At 46.2% G+C, this 21100-nt stretch overlaps 1 protein-coding gene across 3 annotated transcripts; it reads left to right on the top strand.

Annotated features, from left to right (window-relative positions):
* Positions 1-2942: 2942 nt before the first annotated feature.
* On the top strand, positions 2943-20209 carry lacc1 (laccase (multicopper oxidoreductase) domain containing 1). 3 transcript variants are annotated; one of them, XM_072584645.1, is made up of 7 exons: positions 2943-3076; positions 6844-7474; positions 9938-10116; positions 15247-15412; positions 16583-16808; positions 18769-18961; positions 20037-20209. In XM_072584645.1, the coding sequence occupies exons 2-6, from the start codon at positions 6919-6921 to the stop codon at positions 18941-18943; spliced, it is 1302 nt and encodes a 433-aa protein (XP_072440746.1). In that variant the 5' UTR covers positions 2943-3076; positions 6844-6918; the 3' UTR covers positions 18944-18961; positions 20037-20209. The 3 variants fall into 3 exon arrangements, with proteins under 3 accessions (XP_072440746.1, XP_072440745.1, XP_072440748.1); XM_072584644.1 differs by having other exon boundaries at positions 2943-3271; XM_072584647.1 differs by lacking the exon at positions 20037-20209 and adding an exon at positions 19842-20027 and having other exon boundaries at positions 2943-3271.
* The last annotated feature ends 891 nt before the right edge of the window (positions 20210-21100 follow it).

The following is a 21100-nucleotide window of genomic DNA, read 5'->3' as shown; positions in this document are numbered from 1 at the left end:
CGAGAGCCAGAAGGTGCGTAGGGGCGGGCTGAGCTCTGGAAGGCTTGTGGGCTACCCTGCATGCTGTCATCCCAGGGAAGGGGATAGGCTGGCCTAGAGGTGGCCGGAAGGTGTGCCAGGATAGTCCACTGGCCGGAGGAGCGTCGGGGTGGGTGAGAGCCCAATGGTACGTAGGGGCAGACCAAGAGCCCGAAGGTGGGTAGGCCGTCCTCAGCTCTGTCACCCTGGACAGGTACCGGGGTGGGCCGCCCCAGAGGTGGTCGAAAGGTGTGTCAGGGCAGACCGAGAACTGGAAGGGGCATGGGGTGGACCGAGAGCCGGAAGGTGGATAGGGGCGGGCTGCCTTAGAGTGGTCGGAAGGTGGGAGGGACGGGGGCTTGCTGGGTCTGTATTGTCTGCACTTTTGTATGGAACTGGATTGTCTCATGTATAAGGGTCATTGTTGCTGTCTTTTTATATTTGAAACTGGGATTTGTGGTTTGTCCTCATTTCCCTGTAAACTGGTTGAACGGTAGAGTTTTTGGGGCCTAGCTTTGCTGCTCCTCTCCCTTGTAAAATTGCTGTTGTATACAGCTGTAAATGTTAACTTTTTTGTAAATTGTTTTTGTAACTTGTTTAATAAAATATTACAAACAGGAGTGTCAGAGCTCTGAGGGTGCTGGATCAGGGGTGAAGGATTCTCCATTTTGTGTCAGGAAGGGGCCTGACTCTGAACTGGCTGGAGCACAGTCAGTGTTATTACTGCTGTTGGGTTTCCTACTGAGAAGAGTGTTTCTTTTTTTCTCTCCCACTTATTTCAGGTTGACTTTTGATTTCTGGTTTTCTTAAAAAATAAAATAAACAGGAGTGTCAGAGGCTCTGTTCACTAAGAGCTGCTTCTGAGGAAGCTGAACCAGTGTATGTACTACGCACATCGAAGTAAAGGGTGACTTGGTGAGGGGATACAGGACTCTGCAATTATTTCACCTTACCGAAGCAAATTCTTTCTCCAGTCTGCCCCAGTGTCTATCTGCATGCTAACCCACACCTGTCAGTTAAGGGAAATGGATGATTTTAAACAAATCAGCAGAACTTGCAAATGAATATTCTGGCCAGACTGGGGGTCCACTTGGAGGGATACAAGCCCAGTCAGACCAGTATGTGTCTTTCACAAGCTTTATTGGTTAATGGACCAGAAACCAACCTCATCCCTTCAACGGCATTCCCTGCAAAACTCTTCTCCCCAAGGCTGTTGAAGACTCGTCAGTACAGAAAACTTAATCAGTGCCTACAACTTTAATTTTCTGATTGCATTTTACAATGATATGAGCCTGCCCTTATTACAAGTTGAAAGGTGTGGTGCTGGAAAAACACAGCAGGTTAGGCAGCATCCGAGGAGCAAGACAATTGACACTTCGGGCATAAACTCCGCATTCCTGATGAAGGCTTATGTCTGAAATGCCAACTCTCCTTCTCAAATACTACCTGACCTGTTGTGCTTTTCCAGCGCCACACTTTTTGACTCTGATCTCCAGCATCTGCAGGCCTCACTTTCTCCTGTCCTTATTACAAGTTCTAATAAGCTTTGACACTAACTTGTCTTGAGTGCATTTACCTGAGTGAGTGAAGTTTGCTGCTGGACTCTTGTGGACCGCACACTTTGGAGGTTAAAAACCTTAGAAAGTGAGGACTGCAGATGCTGGAGGTCAGAGTCAAGTGTGGAGCTGGCAAAGCACAGCAGGTCAGGTAGCATCCGAGGAGCAGGAAAATCGACGCTTCAAGCATAAGCTCCTCATCAGGAATGAGGCTTGTGGGGCTGAGAGATAAATGGGAGGGGGTGGGGTTGAGGGGGAAGGTGTTGGAAATGCAATAGGTACATGAACGTGGGGGAGAAAGTGATAAGTCAGAGAGGAGGGTGGAGCAGATAGATGGGAAAGGTGATGGACAGGTCATGAGGACGGTGCCGAGTTGTTGGCTTGGGACTGGGATAATGTGGGGGGTAGGGGAAATGAGGAAACTATTGAAATCCACATTTATCCTGTGTGGTTTCAGGGTCCCAAGGCAGAGGATGAGGCATTCTTCCTCCAGTTGTCGGGTGGTAAGGGTTTGGCGATGGAGGAAGCCCAGGGCCTGCATGTCCACAACAGAGGGGAAGGGGAGTTGCTGTGTTCAGCCACAGGACGGTAGGGTTGGTTCATGCAGGTGTCCCAGAGATAATCTCTGAAATGATCTGCAAGTAGGCATCATTGTCTCCCCAATGTAGAGGAGACCACATCGAGTGCAACGGATACAGCAGATGACTTTGGTTGAGGTACTGGCAAATTTCTGTTGGATATGGAAGGTTCCTTTAGGGCCTTGGACGGAGGTCAGGGGAGTGGGGAGAGTGCAGGTTTTGCACTTCCTGTCGTGCTGGTGCTGGGAGGTTTCCCCATCTATCTGCTCCATCCTCCTTTCTGACCTATCACCTTCTCCCTCACCTTCATCTTGCACTCTCAGCTACTTTCACCCCCCCCAAATCCAACACCCCTCCCATTTGTCTGTTACCCCAAAGGCCCACAAGCCTCATTCCTAATGAAGAGATTATGGTCTAAACGTCTCTCCTGCCCCTCGGATGTTGCCTGACCTGCTGTGTTTTCCAGTACCACACCTTCGAGGTTCAAACCCTTGCCTACCCAGGGTCTTGACCAACATTTCACAAACATCAGATTGTTTCCAACATTTGAGGTTTTCACGTCAGCTCCATCGGTTTCTGCCTCACTAGTGGGCGCAGCCTTTTTTAACTTCCACATAACATGTTAACTTAGCATGGAGCTCTATGCTAACCGCAGCAATATTAGTCAGGCAGACACTTCTAGTGGATATGACTCGCCTGTCTGTCACAAACCAGCAGGTTAAATTATTGGAGAACTCTACTGCCAATCATCGAGAGGATGACAGGGGAGAGAACGTAGCTCAGCCGGACTGAGTGGTGACTCCTCTGTATACATACTTAAGGGTGGACAGGACAGCAACAGTTTTCAGTGCCTGCGTTTTGAAGTCTGAGCCTTGCAGATGTGGTGAGCAGTGCAAGGCAGCCTTAACAGACCGGAAAGCACTTGTAAGTGAAAATACAGCAGCATATAATCACTTCTTTCAGTTTCTCTTCAGCTTGCCTAAATGCTCACGAAATGTTAGACTGAGACTGTAACTTTACGTCTTATGTCTGAGAATATATTCCGTTAGTTTTTGTTTTGTTAAAGGAACAAATCTTCGTCTCTCTGAAGTGGCCATTGGAGTTTTACTCTTGGTTAAGGTATGCATTTATTCCTTTTACAACAAAATCCTAACGCTTTCGGTATTTTTGCACCCCCCCCCCCCCCCCCCTCTATCACTCACACCAGTTCAACCAGGACTGTATCCCAATCTCTGGTGTATTACCAACGACTCTGCCATGCTGCAGAGCAGAAAATCGAATATGATCTTGGTCCAACTGGGGCATGTTACACTGACTCAGAGTAAAGAGTGGAATTCCCCAGGATACTTGCATAGAGTTGCAAGATGTAAAAAATGTGACCGCATGCAATCTGTGTGACAAGTAGGGTAACCGAAATTATAGGAGGATATGCAAATAGAATTCAATCCAGGTAAATGTAAAGTGATGCACTTGGGCAGGACAAACACCATGATGAATGGTAGGACCCTGGGAGGCATCAGGATCACAGGGATCTTGGTGTACATGTCCACCAGTCCCTTAAGGTAGTGGGATGGGTGGATAAAACGATTTGATTAATTACTGTCATGTGTACTGAGATACACTGAAAAGTATTGTTTTGCATGTTGAGCAGATGAATCATAACTCAAATACATTAGGGTAATAGGACAGAATGCAGAATAGTGTTACAGCTGCAGAGAAAGATTAACTCTGATATGCGAGAGGTCCACACATAAGGCTGCTAAAAGTAGGGAAAAAGCTGTTCTTGAATCTGTTGGTACATGTTCTAAAGTTTGTGTATCTTCTGCCTAATAGAGGGTGGGAGAGAGTATAACCGGAGTGGGGGGGGCGGGGGGGGGTTCTTGATTGTTTTTTTTTGGCTGCTTTCCCGAGGCAGCAGGAATTGTATACGGAGTCAATGGAAGGAAGGCTGGTTTTTGTGATGGACTGGGCTGAAGTGGTGAAGAAGGCAAATAGGATACTTGCCTTAATTAGCTGAGGCATAGGGTTTAACAGCAGGGAGGTTTACGTTGGAACAGTATAACACATCGATTAAGCCACAGCTAGAGTATTGTGTGCAGTTCTGGAATCCCCACATTATTGGAGAGATGTGATAGCACTAGAGAGAGTGCAAAGGAGATTTACCAGGATGTTGCCTGGGCTGGAGAGTTTAGGACTGACTGGGGTTGTTTTCCTCAGAGCAGAGGAGATTGAGAGGGGACACGATTGAGATGTATAAAAATAATGAGGGGCATAGAATAGGGTAGACAGGAAGAAGCAATGCCTTTCTAATGAATCAGACTGTGTGGAGTTTGCACGTTCTCCCCGTGTCTGTGTGGGTTTCCTCCGGGTGCTCTGGTTTCCTCCCACAGTCCGGGGATGTGTAGGTTGGGTGAATCGGCCAAGTTAAATTGCCCGTAGTGTTAGATGAAGGGGTAAATGTAGGGGATGGGTCTGGGTGGGTTGTACTTCAGCGGGTCAGTGTGGACTTGTTGGGCCGAAGGGCTGTTTCCACACTAAGTAATCTAATCTTATCTAAACTTTTCCCCTTGTTGGAGGGATCAATGACATAGCAGGACATGGATTTAAAGTGAGGGGAAGGAGGTTTAGAGGAGATATGAGGCAAACTGTTTTCACCCAGAGGGTGTTGGGAATTTGGAACAGACTGCCTGTAAGAGTGAGAGGCAGGACCCCTAATAACATTAATAACATTAGATGTAAACTTGTGATGCCAAGGCAATGGGCCATTTGCTGGGAAATGGCATTAGAATCATTTAGTGCTTGATTTTGACCAATGCAGACTCGATGGGTAGGAGACCATTTTTCTGAGCTGTAGACCTTTATGACTTGTAAGTAGTACAAACTATTATCATCAAGGCATATTGAATTTATGAGGATAACAAGTAATCTTTTGTGTGTGATTGGTTCACAAGTCTATCTGATGGATTGAGGTTTTGCCATGGTGAATGCACCAGGGTCATTGCTCCCTGCGCTTTTGTTTAATTCACAAAAACAAAATGCCCTGGATATCTTTCATTTGCCTGAAAGACATATCCCTGTCTGTGAAGGTATGGAGCTTCCAGCAAGCAAATGTGAGCCCATGATTTGGAGGTGCCAGTGTTGGCCAGGGGCGTTAAAAATCAAACAACACCAGGTTGTGGTCCAACAGGTTTATTTGGAAGCACTAGCTTTCGGAGCACTGCTCATTTATCAGGTGGTTGTGGAGTAGAAGATTGAATGACATGGAATTTATAGCAAAATTTTAGTGTGATGTAACTGAAATTATCTATTGAAAAAGATGTGGATTGTTTAAGTCTGTCATCTTTTAGAACAATGGCATTGGTTTCAGTTCTTTCTTACGTAAATTGCAAAACCTTTTTAAAAAGTTACATTCTCAAGTGAACTTTAACAATTGGTGTCATGTCGGCCCAGATATTGCATTGGAGGTGTGAGCTGTCCTGTGTGAGACTGTCACAATTGTCAGACTGATTCTAATCTAAAAAATGGATTTACAGATTCCTACATGGATTCATGCAGTTTTTGAGCAAAGTAAAATGTGATTCTGCAACGTGTGTCCCAGGGCAGCCAGACTGTACACCAGCAAGACTGTTGCTGCCTTTGTGGGGCAAGTCTCCAAATAGCGCGCACACACACGCACAACGTTTTACTCCATCTTTTTGACAGGTTCCACCTTTAATCTCTCCAACGCTGTCCAGGACACTGTTATGTGGGAAGGGGGGTTTAGGGTACACCCCTGTGTAGAAAGTGTGAGGAGACAGAGGTCAGTCGAGAGCCTCTGTGATCACTGTTAACAAAAGACACAATCACTGTTGGAAACACGTCTTTGATGTAATGTTTCCATCAGGACCTGGAGCTCTTCGGATAATCCAACTTTCGGATATTGGTATTCAGATAATCAAGGTTCCTCTGTATATAGTGCAGTGGGGTCACCTGTAGTGTGACATGAACCCAAGGTCCTGGTTGAGGCCATTCCCATGGATGCCCAACTTGGCGCTCGGCCTCTGCATCGCCACTTTCATTGTTGCATGTCCCAAAGTCCACCTTGGAGATGGTCACCCGAAGGTCTGAGATCGCAAGTCCTGGACTGCTGAAGTGTTCCCCAACTGGGAGGGAATCCTCCTGTCTGTTTGTTCTACAGTGTCTATTCATCCATTGCCGTAGCGTCTGCTTGGTCTTGCCAATGTACCATGCCTTGCAGCAGCACTCCAAAATCTAATGCTTCCAAATAAACCTGTTGGACTATAACTTGGTGTTGTGTGATTTTTAACTGTGTGAGCCGGACCCATAAACTCTGGTAATTCTTAGCACAATTAGAATTGATCAGGAAGTGTTGCCTTTAGTGTTCACCATTCTGAACCGTGCATGATTTGCAAGTTGAAACACAGCCAATTATTTTTTTAAACCTAAGGGTTCTGAACAAATCAGTCGAAGATGAAATATGATTGACATTGGAGGATAATATTACATTTGAGAATGCACTAAAATTAACCTTGCAACCTGAAGGGAGTTTAACACCATTCTATAGAGGTAGAGGATATTATAAATTAAAATGATTTACAACATTTCTGAAACACTTATGGCAGTATTTTAGAATTTTTTGTTTTGAATTAGCACTGTGTTGTAATTTAAAATCCATTACTCTTCCCATTCAGGTTGACTCCCTCCGTCGTGGAAGTTACAAGCTTAAAAAAAAAGTGATTCACGATAGAGCGAGTATTTGGGTTAGGATGGTCGAAGTGGTTCTCATTGACTTTTCCGATGTTCACTATGATTACGTTCAGAAGTGGCTGTGCAGTGCAGTGGATGTAATGAGCATGTGCAATCTGACAGAGTCTCCAAATGTGTTCATGATGTCCAGCCAGGGCAACACCGACATTGCAAACAACGACCTCCAGACATATTTGCTTCAATTATCAGAGCAGGTTGAAATGCCAAAAGGCAACCTTGAGGTGTTGGTCCAGGCCAGTTTTGCTGCTACATTGTACACAATCAAACAGAAGATAGACAAACAGAACCTGAGCAACATTCAGGTGATAGCGTCCAAAGGGAGGAAAGCCACACTTGAGCTCTATATCGAACAACTCTTTACAGCAATTTATGAATTCACTTTTGAGACCCTTGTAATAGGGAATGAAGGAGAAATAACGCCACAGTCGCCAGTAAAAGAATGTGTCCTCCTGAACCAACAGAGAAGTGACATTTGGAAGGACATCCGGATGTTCTTGGCGCAACTCAAAGGGGTTATGGGGGAGATTGTCATTCTCAAATCTCTGCTGATCCCAGGTAAATGTTTGTAAATATCTTGATACTGAATATAAAAATGTCATTCAGCCATTTTCGGACATCACCACCAATATGTTGTCGTAACCATGTTAGATTGTCACACAGAATCATAGAGTCCCTACAGTGTGGAAAGAAGCCATTTGGTCCATCGGATTTACACTGACCCTCTGAAGAACATTCCACTGAGACCCAGCCCCCGCTACCCTATCCCTGTGACCCTGCATTTCCCTATCTAGCCTGCACATCCCTGAATGTTACAGGGCAATTAAGCATAGCCAATCCACCTAACCTGCACTTCTTTTGCCTGGAGCTGGAGAAAGTGGTTTCATGAATGTCACTGCAGTTCCTTTAGCAAGATTGATAACAAGTACTGGATTGGAAGAGACAGAAACCAAAAGATCTGCAGGTGCTGGAAATCAGAAACACAAAACCAAAATGGCTGGAAAATTTCAGCAGGTCTGGCAGCATCTGGAGAGAAATCAGAGTTACTGTTTCAGGTCCAGTGACTCCTCTTCAGATCTGTGCAAAGGAAGGATGTGGAGGCTTTGGAGAGGGTGCAGAAGAAGTTTCCCATAATTCTGCTTGGATCAGAGTGTAAAAGCGATAAGGAGAGGTTGGATGAACTTTGTTTTTGCTAACGCATCGGGGGCTCAGGGGCAACCTGGTAGAGGTATATAAAATTATGGGAGGCATGGATAGGGTGTATACTTAGTCTCTTTCCCAGGATGAAAATGTCAAATACTGGGGGGACAGAGGTTTAAGATGAGGGGGGGAGAAAGTGTAAAGGAGGTGTGCAAGGGTTTTTTTTTACACAGACAGTGGTAGATGCTGGGGATGCAGTACCAGGGAGGTGGTAGAAGCAGATGCTGTAACAATGCTAGTGAGGCATTTAGACACACACATGAACAGGAAGATAATAGAGGAATATGGACCATATGTGGGCAGATGGCATTAGTTTAGAATGGCATCATGGTCAGCACATCATGGTAGGCCAAAAGGGCTGTTCCTGTCCTGTACTATTCTATCTTCTTGCTCCTATGTTCTGAGTTCCCCATATATCGAGATCCTCTCCATGTGGTAAATGACAGGTTTTAACAAAATGCAATGAGGCTGCTACAACAATGCAGTGAGGCTACTGTATCACTTTGCATAAGCCACATTTGAGTTTGGAATAAGCAAGGGGTCTGAGGTTGTGTAGGAGGGAGTCCACCCCATTGAGCACTTCGAATAGGTCATAAGACCTAGCTGCCAATGTCCACGCTGAATCCCACCACCTTCAGCTTTATCTGCTGTTGGAGTTGTGGTTGGATCAGATGCTGGGAGTTGTAGGAGTGGGCTGCAAGGTTTTCTGACACTGCACCCAAGGCAGATTTGGAAAAGAGAGATGTCCTGTGTCCACAGAGAAGGAGGAGCCCGCCTGGATTCATGGTCAAAAACAGCTTCGTCCTGACGGGAATGGAGGGGCAATAGGACCTGGATCTCTCAGGAGTGAACAAAGTAAATGAATATGTCATCCAAAGGTCACCGGTTCCAACACTGACCTTCCACATTGCTGGAATCACCTATTCCCCCCCCACTACCCATTAACAATTCCCAGCAGATAGACCTCATACCAGTTATCCCTGTGTTATGCCTTGTCCTCACACATGGGGCACTGCTGCAAGCCTCACACCAACACTTCTTGGGGCTGCATGCACCGATAGCTATTCAACTACGGCAATCACATCAGCACAGCACTCTCTCTCATGGCTACCCCTCCCTTGCAAGGCATGTCTGTCTGGGCAAGACCATAAGACATAGGAGCAGAATTAGGGCATTTGACCCATTGAAACTGCTTCACCATTCAATTGTGGCTGACATGGCACAACATGGTGGGGCAGACGGTCACCCCTGGGTCCCCGTGCCCCCAGAACAAGCCCCCAACCTGCCAAACTGTTCATCCTGGGAGTACCCATCCCTGAGGTAGTGGTGAAGGAGGGGGGTGCTGTGAAGGCAGCAACTATCTGAGATGAGAGTATGCTCAAACGTAAGTCTCCATCTCACATCCACCCCCCGCCCCACCCCAATCTTTTTCTCCTGATTATAATGTCGAGATGGTTTAAGTAGAGATCGGCATTCCTGCTTCCTACACCACGACCTTTGGCTCTTTCTCCTTTCAGACTGTCAAGAAGGACAGGCTGAGTAGGCACGAAAAGAAATGACAAGGACAACCCACCATTGATCTACCATATTCTCAGCCATCAGCTCCGATACAGACCCTGCATTCAATGGTGGTATTGAGGCAGAATGCACATGTGTTGACATCATGGCCGCGATGGTCTCCATCTTGGACTGAGGGCAGCAACTTTCTGGAAGGCTGACGTCACAGGCAAAGCCCCATTCCTGCCATATCCTTGATTTAAATGATGACTAAGTTCAGGTGTTTATCTGGTTTCTAAATCTCGTTTAAAATTTGATTGATAGATTTATTTCTTCATGGCTTCACGACCAGAACGGGTGGTATATCCTACCTACCAGGTCTGAGTTCCTTAAACCTCTTCAGTAGCCGGAAACGCAGAGACCCGAAAGCTGTGGTTACAGAGAATATCCGACGTTTGAGCATCCGTGCAGGATTTAACCCTCAAACCTTCTGCCTCGCAAAGGTAACACTTCTGCTTTCTGCATTACTGTGGTTGCCAGGGAACAGTATGTTCCCATAATATTTGAGGAAGAGGAGAAATGTTTTGGTTTTTTTTGCTTTCTTATTTTTTTAAATCCCCACACTACCGCCTAACTGCGGTAGTGCTTATTTTTCCCCAGCCCCCATGGTGTGTGTGTGTGCAGGTGTGAGACACAGTGAAAGACACAAAGTGCACGAATCTTTATTCAATTTCCACCACCAGGAAGATAGGAAAAAACACCCGAGTGACCAGTGACAAGCACTGCCCTTCACATCAAGGGGCAATGCTGTGTGATCAAAAACAGTGAAGGGGAGGGTAGGGACTAAATCAAAATAGAGTTGGAGGGGGATATAATGCACTCTACTCCCTGCAGCGCCCAAAGGAGAAATGTATTAATTTTTTTAAATTTTTTTTTCCTCTTTTTTTTTCTCTTCCCGGGCTAATCTCCGGTTTTTTTTTCTTTTTTTTCTTTTTTTTTTCTAATTTAACCCCCACACTACCGCCTAACTGCGGTAGTGCTTATTTTTTCCCGAGCACCCATGGTGTGTGTGTGCAGGTGTGAGACACAGTGAAAGGACACAAAGTGCACAAATCTTTATTCAATTTCCACCACCAGGAAGATATGAAAAACACCCGAGTGGCCAGTGACAAGCACTGCCCTTCAAACCACAGGGCAATGCTGTGTGAGCAAAACAGTGAAGGGGAGGGTAGGGACTAAATCAAAATAGAGTTGGACGGGGAAATAATACACTCCACTCCTTGCGGCGCCCACCTCTCCCTGAACGACTCCAGGGTGTTGGTGGACACCGCGTGCTCCTTCTCCAAGGACACCCGGGCTCTAACGTAACCCCGGAAGAGGGGCAGGCAGTCGGCCCTAACGACCCCCTCCACGGCCCGCTGCCAGGAGAAATGTTTTAATTTTTTTTTTCTTTTTTTTGTTTTTTTTTCTTTTTTTTTCTCTTTTTTTTTTCTTTTTTTTTTCTTTTCTTTTTTTTTCTTTTTTTTTTAAGCACCCATGGTGTGTGTGTGCAGGTGTGAGACACAGTGAAAGACACAAAGTGTACGAATCTTTATTCAATTTCCACCACCAGGAAGATAGGAAAAACACCCGAGTGGCCAGTGACAAGCACTGCCCTTCAAACCACAGGGCAATGCTGTGTGAGCAAAACAGTGAAGGGGAGGGTAGGGACTAAATCAAAATAGAGTTGGAGGGGGAAATGATGCACTCCACTCCCTGCGGCGCCCACCTCTCCCTGAACGACTCCAGGGTGTTGGTGGACACCGCGTGCTCCTTCTCCAAGGACACCCGGGCTCTAACGTAACCCCGGAAGAGGGGCAGGCAGTCGGCCCTAACGACCCCCTCCACGGCCCGCTGCCAGGAGAAATGTTTTATTTTTTTTTTCCTTTTTTTTTTTATTTTTTTTTTGAAAAGACACAAAGTGCACGAATCTTTATTCAATTTCCACCACCAGGAAGATAGGAAAGACACCCGAGTGGCCAGTGACAAGCACTGCCCTTCAAACCACAGGGCAATGCTGTGTGAGCAAAACAGTGAAGGGGAGGGTAGGGACTAAATCAAAATAGAGTTGGAGGGGGAAATGATGCACTCCACTCCCTGCGGCGCCCACCTCTCCCTGAACGACTCCAGGGTGTTGGTGGACACCGCGTGCTCCTTCTCCAAGGACACCCGGGCTCTAACGTAACCCCGGAAGAGGGGCAGGCAGTCGGCCCTAACGACCCCCTCCACGGCCCGCTGCCAGGAGAAATGTTTTAATATGATGGCCCCCAATTTTGGCTTCATTGGGAGTGAATTTGTAGTGACTGAAGTGAAGTTGGTCAGGTGGACTTCATAGAATATGAGCTCCCTGATTGCGGCTGTTAACCTGTTCCAATCGGGGAGCCTTGGCTGACGATATAAAAGGAGTGTCAAGGTTCTGCTCACTTTGAGAGCTGGCTCTGAGGAAACCAGACCAGTGTATGTGCCACACACCGGTAAATAAAGGATAACTTGGTGACAGGATACAACCTCTGTGGAGCTATTTCAGATTACCAACTCTGTCAGAATATACAATCCCAACAATTCATTATCCTAGAGTTTCAGTTTAGACTGATTATCAAGAAACTCCTGGTAAACATTGCATATTACATGTTTGAATTGAAAACAAGAGTAAGAATGATAAAATTGAAATGCTGCCTGACTCGGGGCTGAGGTTGCTCCGCAGTGGGTGAATGGGACTTGGGACGAGTTATAATTAAGGGAAGTAAAGATTTGGCAGAAGATAACTTTTAATGTGTTTGCTGTTACACACACCCTTGTAGTTCCAGAGTCTGGTGCTGGCTGTCAATATTCACATAGTCATATAGGGTAGCACTTAATCCAGTGCTTTCAGACTTCATCCAATTCTGACCCCATTCTCGGAAATTGCCATGACCACCATGGAGAGAGCTGTGGGATTGGGGGAGGAGCTGGGAGGTAAAGGGAGCAGTAGGGTGGGGGAGACAAGTGTTTAATCTTCAAGGGTTTTTAAAATCCTCCCTTTTCCCCACTGCCTTCATTGGCACAAGAATCAGGCCTCAAAGATGGGTCACTCAGATTGCATGCACCATTTTTGAAGGATTTAAGGGAACCATTGATGTTTGTTCCTAAGGCTCAGAAACCACAACCTCAGAATCCCGACTTCTTGTGACCCTTGATGAAATGATGTATCACAGGAAGGAGTTATCATCCAAACACTAGCATCGTCTGCAGATACTGAAGTAGCATTGATAGTTTACAATGACCATACCACGGCGCAATTTCTCAGTGGTTAGTACTGCTGCCTCACAGCACCAAAGACCCAGGTTCAATTCCACCCTTGGATGACTGTCTGTGTGGAGTTTGCAGATTCTCTCCGTGTCTGCATGGGTTTGCTCTGGGTGCTCCAGTATCCTCCCACAGTCCAAAGATGTGCAGTTTAGGTGAATTTGCCATGCTAAATCACCCATGGTTCAAGGATGTGTAGGTTAAGTAAATTAGCCATGGAAAGTGTAGAGTTACAGGGATAAAGTAGGGGCTGGGTTCATGTGGGATGCTCTTTGGAGAGTCAGTAGGGACTCTATGGGCCTTTTGGCAATGTAAGGATTCTGTATTCAGATTCTCCAGGAATCCATAATTCCTAAAACACATTGGAAGCCTTAATTTAAGAGCATCTCAATTCTGGCTCTCTTCAATTAGTGTACAAAGACAACACTGAGGACAGATTAGTCCGAGGATCAAGCAAAATAAATCCCTGGGCTTCCTCATGCAATTCAGGCAGGCCATGGGTGCCAATTAGAGGCTCCAGTGTGTCTATCCAGATTTGACCCATCACCCTGAGTCAGGGCAGGAACAGGCAATGAGGGAGCTGCCTCCTCTTGCTAGTTGAACCCAGTGAAAACAAACTTCTTTTCAGTTCCCTTCAGATCACTGCTTTTCAGCTCAGTGGGGGATCGACCCTGAGGCTAACTAACACTTCCCCCACCCCTGGAGCACAATGATTTACCGCCGGCACTGAGGGAGTGCCCTCCTTATACTGCGGCTCCATCTCAGCTGAAAGTATAGGACCGTCCATGAGGCTGTTTCAGACAAGTGGTCGGGCAGCTACCCCCAGTGTTCTGGCCACCTTTTATCCCTTAGTCAACAGCATGACAAAATGGTAAAAGGTCCTTATCACTGTTAGAGTTGGCTGTCTGCCAATCACCTTGTCTCTGACATTACATGCACTTCAAAATGTACCAGATTGACTGCCAGGTGATCAGAAGAGGTGCTACATAAATGTACGCCTTTCCTCTTATTTCTAGAAGTTTTGCGTCCTTCTTTTTGAATGTTCTGTTATAAGCACTGCCGGTTAGGCAGCTCTGAGATGTTCTGAGTGCAACCAGTCTGCTCAGACTAATCCAAGCTCATTCACAATTTGGGGTGCAAGTGGGACCTGAGCTCAGAATCAAGATTAGAGTTGTGCTGGAAAAGCACAGCAGGTGCTTTTTGACATGGGTTCCTGCTGAAGGGCTTTTGCCCGAACTGTCAATTTTCCTGCTCCTCGGATGCTGCCTGACCTGTTGTGCTTTTCCAGCACCACTCTAATCCTGATTCTAATCTCCAGCATCTGCATGAGCTCAGAGCCTAAAGGAAAGAGCCCACGCTGTTAAGCAGATGTTTGAGTGCCAGTGCTGACCAAACAATGAACTAAATCCTACCCTAGGCTGATCAAACAGCATTATGTCAAACCTAAACACCATTGAGGCAAGTAAACAATCTGTCCTGGTCCACCCACATTGATGCCACAGTCAAGAAAGCACAACAGTGTCTCTACTTCCTCAGAAGGCTAATAAATTCAGCATGTCCAAAAGACTGTTATCAATTTTTATAGACGCACCAGAGAAAGCATTCTATCTGACTGCATCCCAGCTTGCTATGGTGACTGCTCTGCCCACAATCATGAGAAATTACTGAGAGTTATGAACACAGTCCAGTCCATCATACAAGCCAACCTTCCATCCATTGACTCCATCTACACATCTCACTGTCTCAGGAAGGCAGGCAACGTCATCAAAAACCCCTCCCACCCCGGTTATTACCCCATCCAACCTCTCCCATTGGACAGAAGATGCAGAAGCTTAAACACACTTACCACAGATTCAAGAACAGCTTCTTCCCCGCTATTACTGGACTTCTGAACGGAGCTCTCAAACTTTTAATTTAATGTTGATCTTGCACATTGTGGATCTTATCTGCAGCTATAACATTGTATTCCTCACTTTGTTCTATTAATCTAAGGCACTTTGTGTGGTATGATCTGCCTGTGTCGCACACAAAACAAAACTTTTCACTGTACTTAGGTATATGTGACAACAATAAATCAAATCAAACACTTTCCCTCACAGGTGTGAGGGCAGAAAGTAATTTCTATCACTTCAAACTCACCTGTTTGTCCCATTTCTGTTGTACCTGTAGCGTTGAACCTTGACCCTTGTCGATAACTTGTTCTGTGAATCAGCAGGCATTGTTTGCTGCCCCCAGGTGGTTGTAACTGCACTGTGAGCATTTGGTTGTGCTGTTCTGGTCACCTTTCACACCTACTCACCTGGTTACAGGTAAGCCATGGAAATGGTGTCTGGAGCCTTGGGAAGCCAGAACCTGAAAACTATGATGCCATTGTGACCAATCGGAAAGGTGTCACTCTAGCAGCGCCAGGAGCAGACTGCATCCCACTGCTGTTTGCTGATCCTGTCCAACATGTTTGTGGAGTGGCACATGCAGGTAGTGATAAATTTTAAATTCTACATCCATCCCTTGACCTATGTCTTTGTTAATTCTGACCTCAGACATGGTCTCCATAGAGTACTATTCCCTGTGATGAGTTAGCAGCTTCTCTTCACACTCTATCTAATGTCTATCCTGACATCTCTCAGAAAATAAATTCCCACTGGGATGAAACCCACCTTCCATTTGTATTGAATTGTTACTTAATAATTTGCCTTGTTAATTATTTGCAGAAGAATAGAATAGAATAGAAATTTATTGTCACGTGTATTTTCACATGGAAAATACAGTTGGAAGTTTTATAAGTCACCACACCACGGTGGGTACATCAATGACAGAACTCATATACAATAATAATTTTTAAAGGGTGAATTTGAGACCGAGATCATCACAGTTTAGTTAATGGCTCCCGGACTCGGGGAAAGCCGATTATGGAATGATGGAATACCTTGAAAATGCAGCCAGGGTGAGACCCCCAAGCTGGGCCTCTGGAACACTGGGCCAGAATACTCCGCCAAGGAGCGCCGCCATGCCAGGCTGAGACCGTCACTCCTGGACGAGATTGCCAGCTAGTCCACTGGAATACCTGGCCGTCAGAGATGAACGGGTCCTCCACACGGGGACGAGTCCTCCACACCAGGACATCCCATGCCAAAAATTCCTTTCTCCTCCCTCAGGCACCCTGGCCTAGCTGTGGACCTGGAGTCTCGGCCTAATCCTGAGAGTCTGGGTCGCTGGAGTCAGCCTGTTCCTAGCTCGTCAGGAGACCCCCTGGCCAGGATGGAGCCATGTCCAGCTCATTCTGGCCCTTCTGCTGCCAGAGGCCTCCTCATTTATGCACCCGTCTCCAGCCTTTAGAGACAAGAAGAAAGGAAAAGTGCAATTGTAAAAAGAAGACAAAATCTATGGGAGCAGATTAAGGTAGCTGGATGAAGAGCTACTTTCACTGTATTTGTACCTTTGTTCCTCACAGTTAGCAGCACCAATTCTAATTATGGTTTCCAACAATAATCCACGTATAGGGAGCTTCCCAAAATAAATTTCTCCATGTGACAGCTCATTGATCTATCTCATTGATCTATCTCATTTATCTATCCCCCCCCATCCTCCCAGCAACAATGCAGTTTATTCGAATGAACTAGAATGGTCTTGTCTTGCCCTTGTCAGGTTGGAAGGGAACGTTGGCAGGAGTCGCCATGGCAACAGTGACCACAATGACAACTGAATTTGGATGCCAGGTGAAAGATATTCTTGTGGCGATGGGTCCTTGTGTGGGCCCTTGTTGCTTCACTCTCCACCAAGAGGCTGCCCAGGAGTTTATGAAGATTGAGCCCAGCTGTGTAAAAATGGCTGACTCTCCACGTCCTTCTGTAGATCTCCGACGAACAACCAGGTAAATGTGATTAGATTAGATTTAGATTAGATTACTTACAGTGTGGAAACAGGCCCTTCGGCCCAACAAGTCCACACCGCCCTGCCGAAGCGCAACCCACCCATACCCCTACATCTACCCCTTACCTAACACTACGGGCAATTTAGCATGGCCAATTCACCTGACCTGCACATCTTTGGACTGTGGGAGGAAACCGGAGCACCCAGAGGAAACCCACGCAGACACTGGGAGAACGTGCAAACTCCACACAGTCAGTCGCCTGAGGCGGGAATTGAACCCGGGTCTCTGGCGCTGTGAGGCCCACAAAACTGTGGAAACTGCAACTCACTTACCACTACAAATGAAAGTAGCAAAAACAGAGATTATTGCAAGTATTTTATTTTTACCCTTCATTGCTTAACATATCCAAAATCAGATACCAAAGAGAATTTTGACCAGTGTTTTGCGGACAGCTTGATTTTAATTTAAATTGGTGCATTTGTGCAATTTTTGAAATGGTGCACATAATGCAGTGAAGGTCTGTTATAGCACAGTACAGTACACCGAAAATTCACTCGTAGTGCAAGGGTCGCATAGCTCCCCAAAAGAAAAGATAAATATTGATTGAAATAATCATTTTCCTCATTCAGATGGGTCAGCTACAATGAAGTTTCACTTTTAGGACTCCAGCATTCAGAATTCCAGAGTGATAAACCAGGAATACTTGGAAAGGAAGGTACAGGTCTGACTGGAGTTCTGTTTTGAAATATACAAGAAGAGTTGAACCAGTGTGTGTCATTTGCAATGATATCAGAAACTGCTGGAGATCACAGTGGGCCAGGCAGCATCCTTGGAGAGAAAGCAAGCTAACATTTTGAGTCCAGATGACTTTTCATCAGAGCTGACCTGACATGTGAAGCGGGGGGGGGGGAACAGCATTTCTGAAATAGTTAGGAATGGAGTGCTGGGGGAGAAAAGATGTTGATAGTTCAGATTAAGTGATCAGAATGTGAGAATGGTAGAACAATGGGTGTGTCTAACTGTCAGACCAGAAAAACCAGAGATTTGCACTGGAGTGGGGGGAGGGGAGACAGGACATGGTGACAGAGAATTTAGATTAGATTAGATTACTTACAGTGTGGAAACAGGCCTTTCGGCCCAACAAGTCCACACCGCCCCGCCGAAGCGTAACCCACCCATACCCCTACATCTACATCTACCCCTTACCTAACACTAGGGGCAATTTAGCATGGCCAATTCACCTGACCTGCACATCTTTGGACTGTGGGAGGAAACCGGAGCACCCGGAGGAAACCCACGCAGACACGGGGAGAACGTGCAAACTCCACACAGTCAGTCGCCTGAGGCGGGAATTGAACACGGGTCTCCGGCGCTGTGAGGCAGCAGTGCTAACCACTGTGCCACCGTGCCGCCCAACAATGTAACAAGTAAAACTAAAAGAAGGGGAAGGAAGGGGAGTGGGTTCACAGTCTGAAGGTGTTGAATTCAATAGGTTGTAAGTGCCTGAAAATGAGATGTTGCTCCTTCAGTTTTCACTGGAGGGCTGCAGCATGCCTAGGACAGACACATGGGCATGCAAGCGGAATGCTGTGTTTAAAATACCGACTATGGGAAGATCAGGGTCACGCTTGCGCATGAACCAAAGGTGTGCTGCAAAGCACTCACCCCAGTCGGCCATTGGTTTCTCCAGTGCAGAATAGGCCACATTGGATGTAGCGAATGCAATACACAAGATTGGAGGAGCTACAGGTGAAGTGCTGCTTCACCAGGAAAGACTGTTTGCGCCCTGAGATAGTGAGCAGGGAGGAGGTGATGGGGTCGTGTTACACTTTCTGTGCTTACATGGGAAGTTGCAAGTTCGAATTTTTTTTCCCTTCACTGCGTTTAATGAGGTGATGTTAATACGCTGGTTAAGGTAGGGATGTACTCTACAAAAATGTTGAACTTTTCCATTCTTAAGGGTTTTACTAGAATGCGGAGGGATTCTTTCTGAAAACATCAGTGATGACTCCACAAGCAGTCGATATGGAGCAGTGAGTGTCTGCACGGTCTGTCACCCAGATGCCTTTTTCTCCCATATTCGGGATGGGAGCAACTTTGGAACTCAAGTTGGATTCATCTCTGTCCAGGGCTAGCTGCCCCATCCCAAACAGGTAATTGGTGGTAGAGTCATACAGCACAGAAGAGCCCCTTTTGGCCCATCAAGTCTGCACTGTCTTATCTCCCATTAACTGGACTTTCCATCACTCGGCCTTGGATGTTATAACACTCCGACTGCACGTCCAAGTATTTTTTAAAGGTTGTAAAGTTTCCCACTTCAGTTCCCCTACTAGGCTGTGTATTCCAGACCCCCATCACCCTCTGGGAGAAAAAAAGCTTTTCCTCAAATTCCCATCCAAACCTCCTGCCTTTCACTTTAAAATTAGGCTCCCTCGCTGTTTACTCTTGGAAGGAGAACAGCAGCTTTAAATTCACCCTGTCCATGCCCTTCATAATCTTCTACACCTCTATCAGGTCCCCTTCAGCCTTCTCTGCTCTCAAGAAAACACCCAACCTTATTCAGTCTCTTTTCATAGTTAAAATGCTCCATCGCAGGCAATATCGTGGTGAATCTCCTCCAGGCAATCCTTCCTATAGTGTGGTGACCAGAACTGCACACAGTACTCCAGATGTGGCCCAATCAAAGCTTTACACGGCTCTAACATGACCTCCCTACTCTTATAATCCATGCCAAGACCGGTAAAGGCAATTGTCCCATTTGTCTTCTTAACTATCCTGTTAACCTGTCCTGCCACCTTCAGGGATCTGTGGATCAACCCCAACTTCCCTCTGTTCCTCTGAGCTTCCTAGTGTCTTCCCATTCATTGAGTACTTCCTTGTCTTGTTCCTTCTTCTAAAACGCATCACCTCACATTTATCAGGGTTAAATTCCAGAGGGCATCCTGCTGTGATAAAGCCCATCATTCCAAAATGTTATCATTTTTGATTGTTCACGCCTGTGTCCCAGGCTGATGCTGGCGGTTTTATTTCTAGAATCTTCCATGCCGCAGAGTCGTTGGGTGTGCAGAAGAAGTGCCCTCCCCTCGTGATTGGCCTCCAGCTCAATGCTGAACTCAGCACTGCATATTCTCACCACCCTTCAGGAAATGTTTGTCCGCGCAAAGATGCGGCTGTAGATTGACTTCTGAAAATTGCACTTGTAAGACGAATGCACATTTTCCTTTGCAGGAGTTGACTATATACAGAAGAAGAGGAAATGCCATCTATGCGTGAAGTGTCTTTCAAGCCCTCAGGTCTTGATAGCAGACTAACTATTTTTGAAGTGTAAGGGCTATTGTAATGGACTCTTACATGTATGCCCTAGCCAGTAAAGAAACCAAAAATAAATGTCCTCAAACCTACCCTCTGTGCCTGTTGTGATCAGATCCCAAGACTTGCAACATAAAGAAGACCCACTTCCTTATCTGGAATATCCAACATATTGGTTCTAAAGAACAGGTTTTTATCAACTTTCCAGTTAGCATCAGCGTACAGCAGGAAGTCACTAAGATCAGGGAGGAAGTGTCTGTTGAAACTACTTGCCCTTCTTCGGGGTGGCACGTTGGCTCAGTGGTTAGCACTGCTGCCTCACAGCACCAAGGACCCAAGTTCCATCCCAGCCTCGGGTGACTGTCTGTGTGGAGTTTGCACATTCTCCCCGTGTCTGCGTGGGTTTCTTCTGGGTGCTCTGGTTTCCTCCCATAGTCCAAAGATGTGCAGATTAGGGTGGATTGGCCAAGCTAAATTGCCCACAGTGTTTAGCGATGTGTAGGCTAGGTGCATTAGTCAGAAGTAAATGTAGAGTACTGGGGAACGGGTTTGGATGGGATACTCTTTGGAGGGTCAGTGTGGACTTGTTGGGCTGAAGGGCCTGTTTCCACACTGTAGGGGTTCTATGATTCTAAATATGTGGCTGATTTCTTGTGGTGATCAATACATATAGTACGGGAAGAAAACGGTCAGACAAGGTGTAAAACTGTTGTTCCTATTGAGCTACCACAACACAGTAGGTTCGCTCAAAGTTCCTTCAGCTTACAATGTCAGGTTTAAAGATAAATGTGAACCCGAAGGGGATTTGCTCCCTGAAGATGCACAGGATGCTAACTAAGACCGGACAATATGAATGTGGCTCTTACACATTATACCTATCTGATGCCACATTCCAGAGAGGTTCAACCCTGGAATGATAAGTTTGTAATATTGCTTATCCTTAGCTGGTTGGGTATTGTGGCTGTCATGACCTCCTCACTCCA

Source organism: Chiloscyllium punctatum, chromosome 15 (assembly GCF_047496795.1).
Source record: "Chiloscyllium punctatum isolate Juve2018m chromosome 15, sChiPun1.3, whole genome shotgun sequence".
NCBI lineage: Eukaryota > Metazoa > Chordata > Chondrichthyes > Orectolobiformes > Hemiscylliidae > Chiloscyllium > Chiloscyllium punctatum.
This window is presented reverse-complemented; position numbering and strand designations above follow the sequence as displayed.

Bases quoted from the DNA above. Each gene is read 5' to 3' on its own strand.
- lacc1 (XM_072584645.1), top strand. From the start codon at position 6,919: ATGGTCGAAGTGGTTCTCATTGACTTTTCCGATGTTCACTATGATTAC. The intron at 15,413-16,582 runs GTAGTGATAAAT...TGCCCTTGTCAG, and splicing joins TTGTGGAGTGGCACATGCAG to GTTGGAAGGGAACGTTGGCA. The intron at 16,809-18,768 runs GTAAATGTGATT...TCCATTCTTAAG, and splicing joins GATCTCCGACGAACAACCAG to GGTTTTACTAGAATGCGGAG.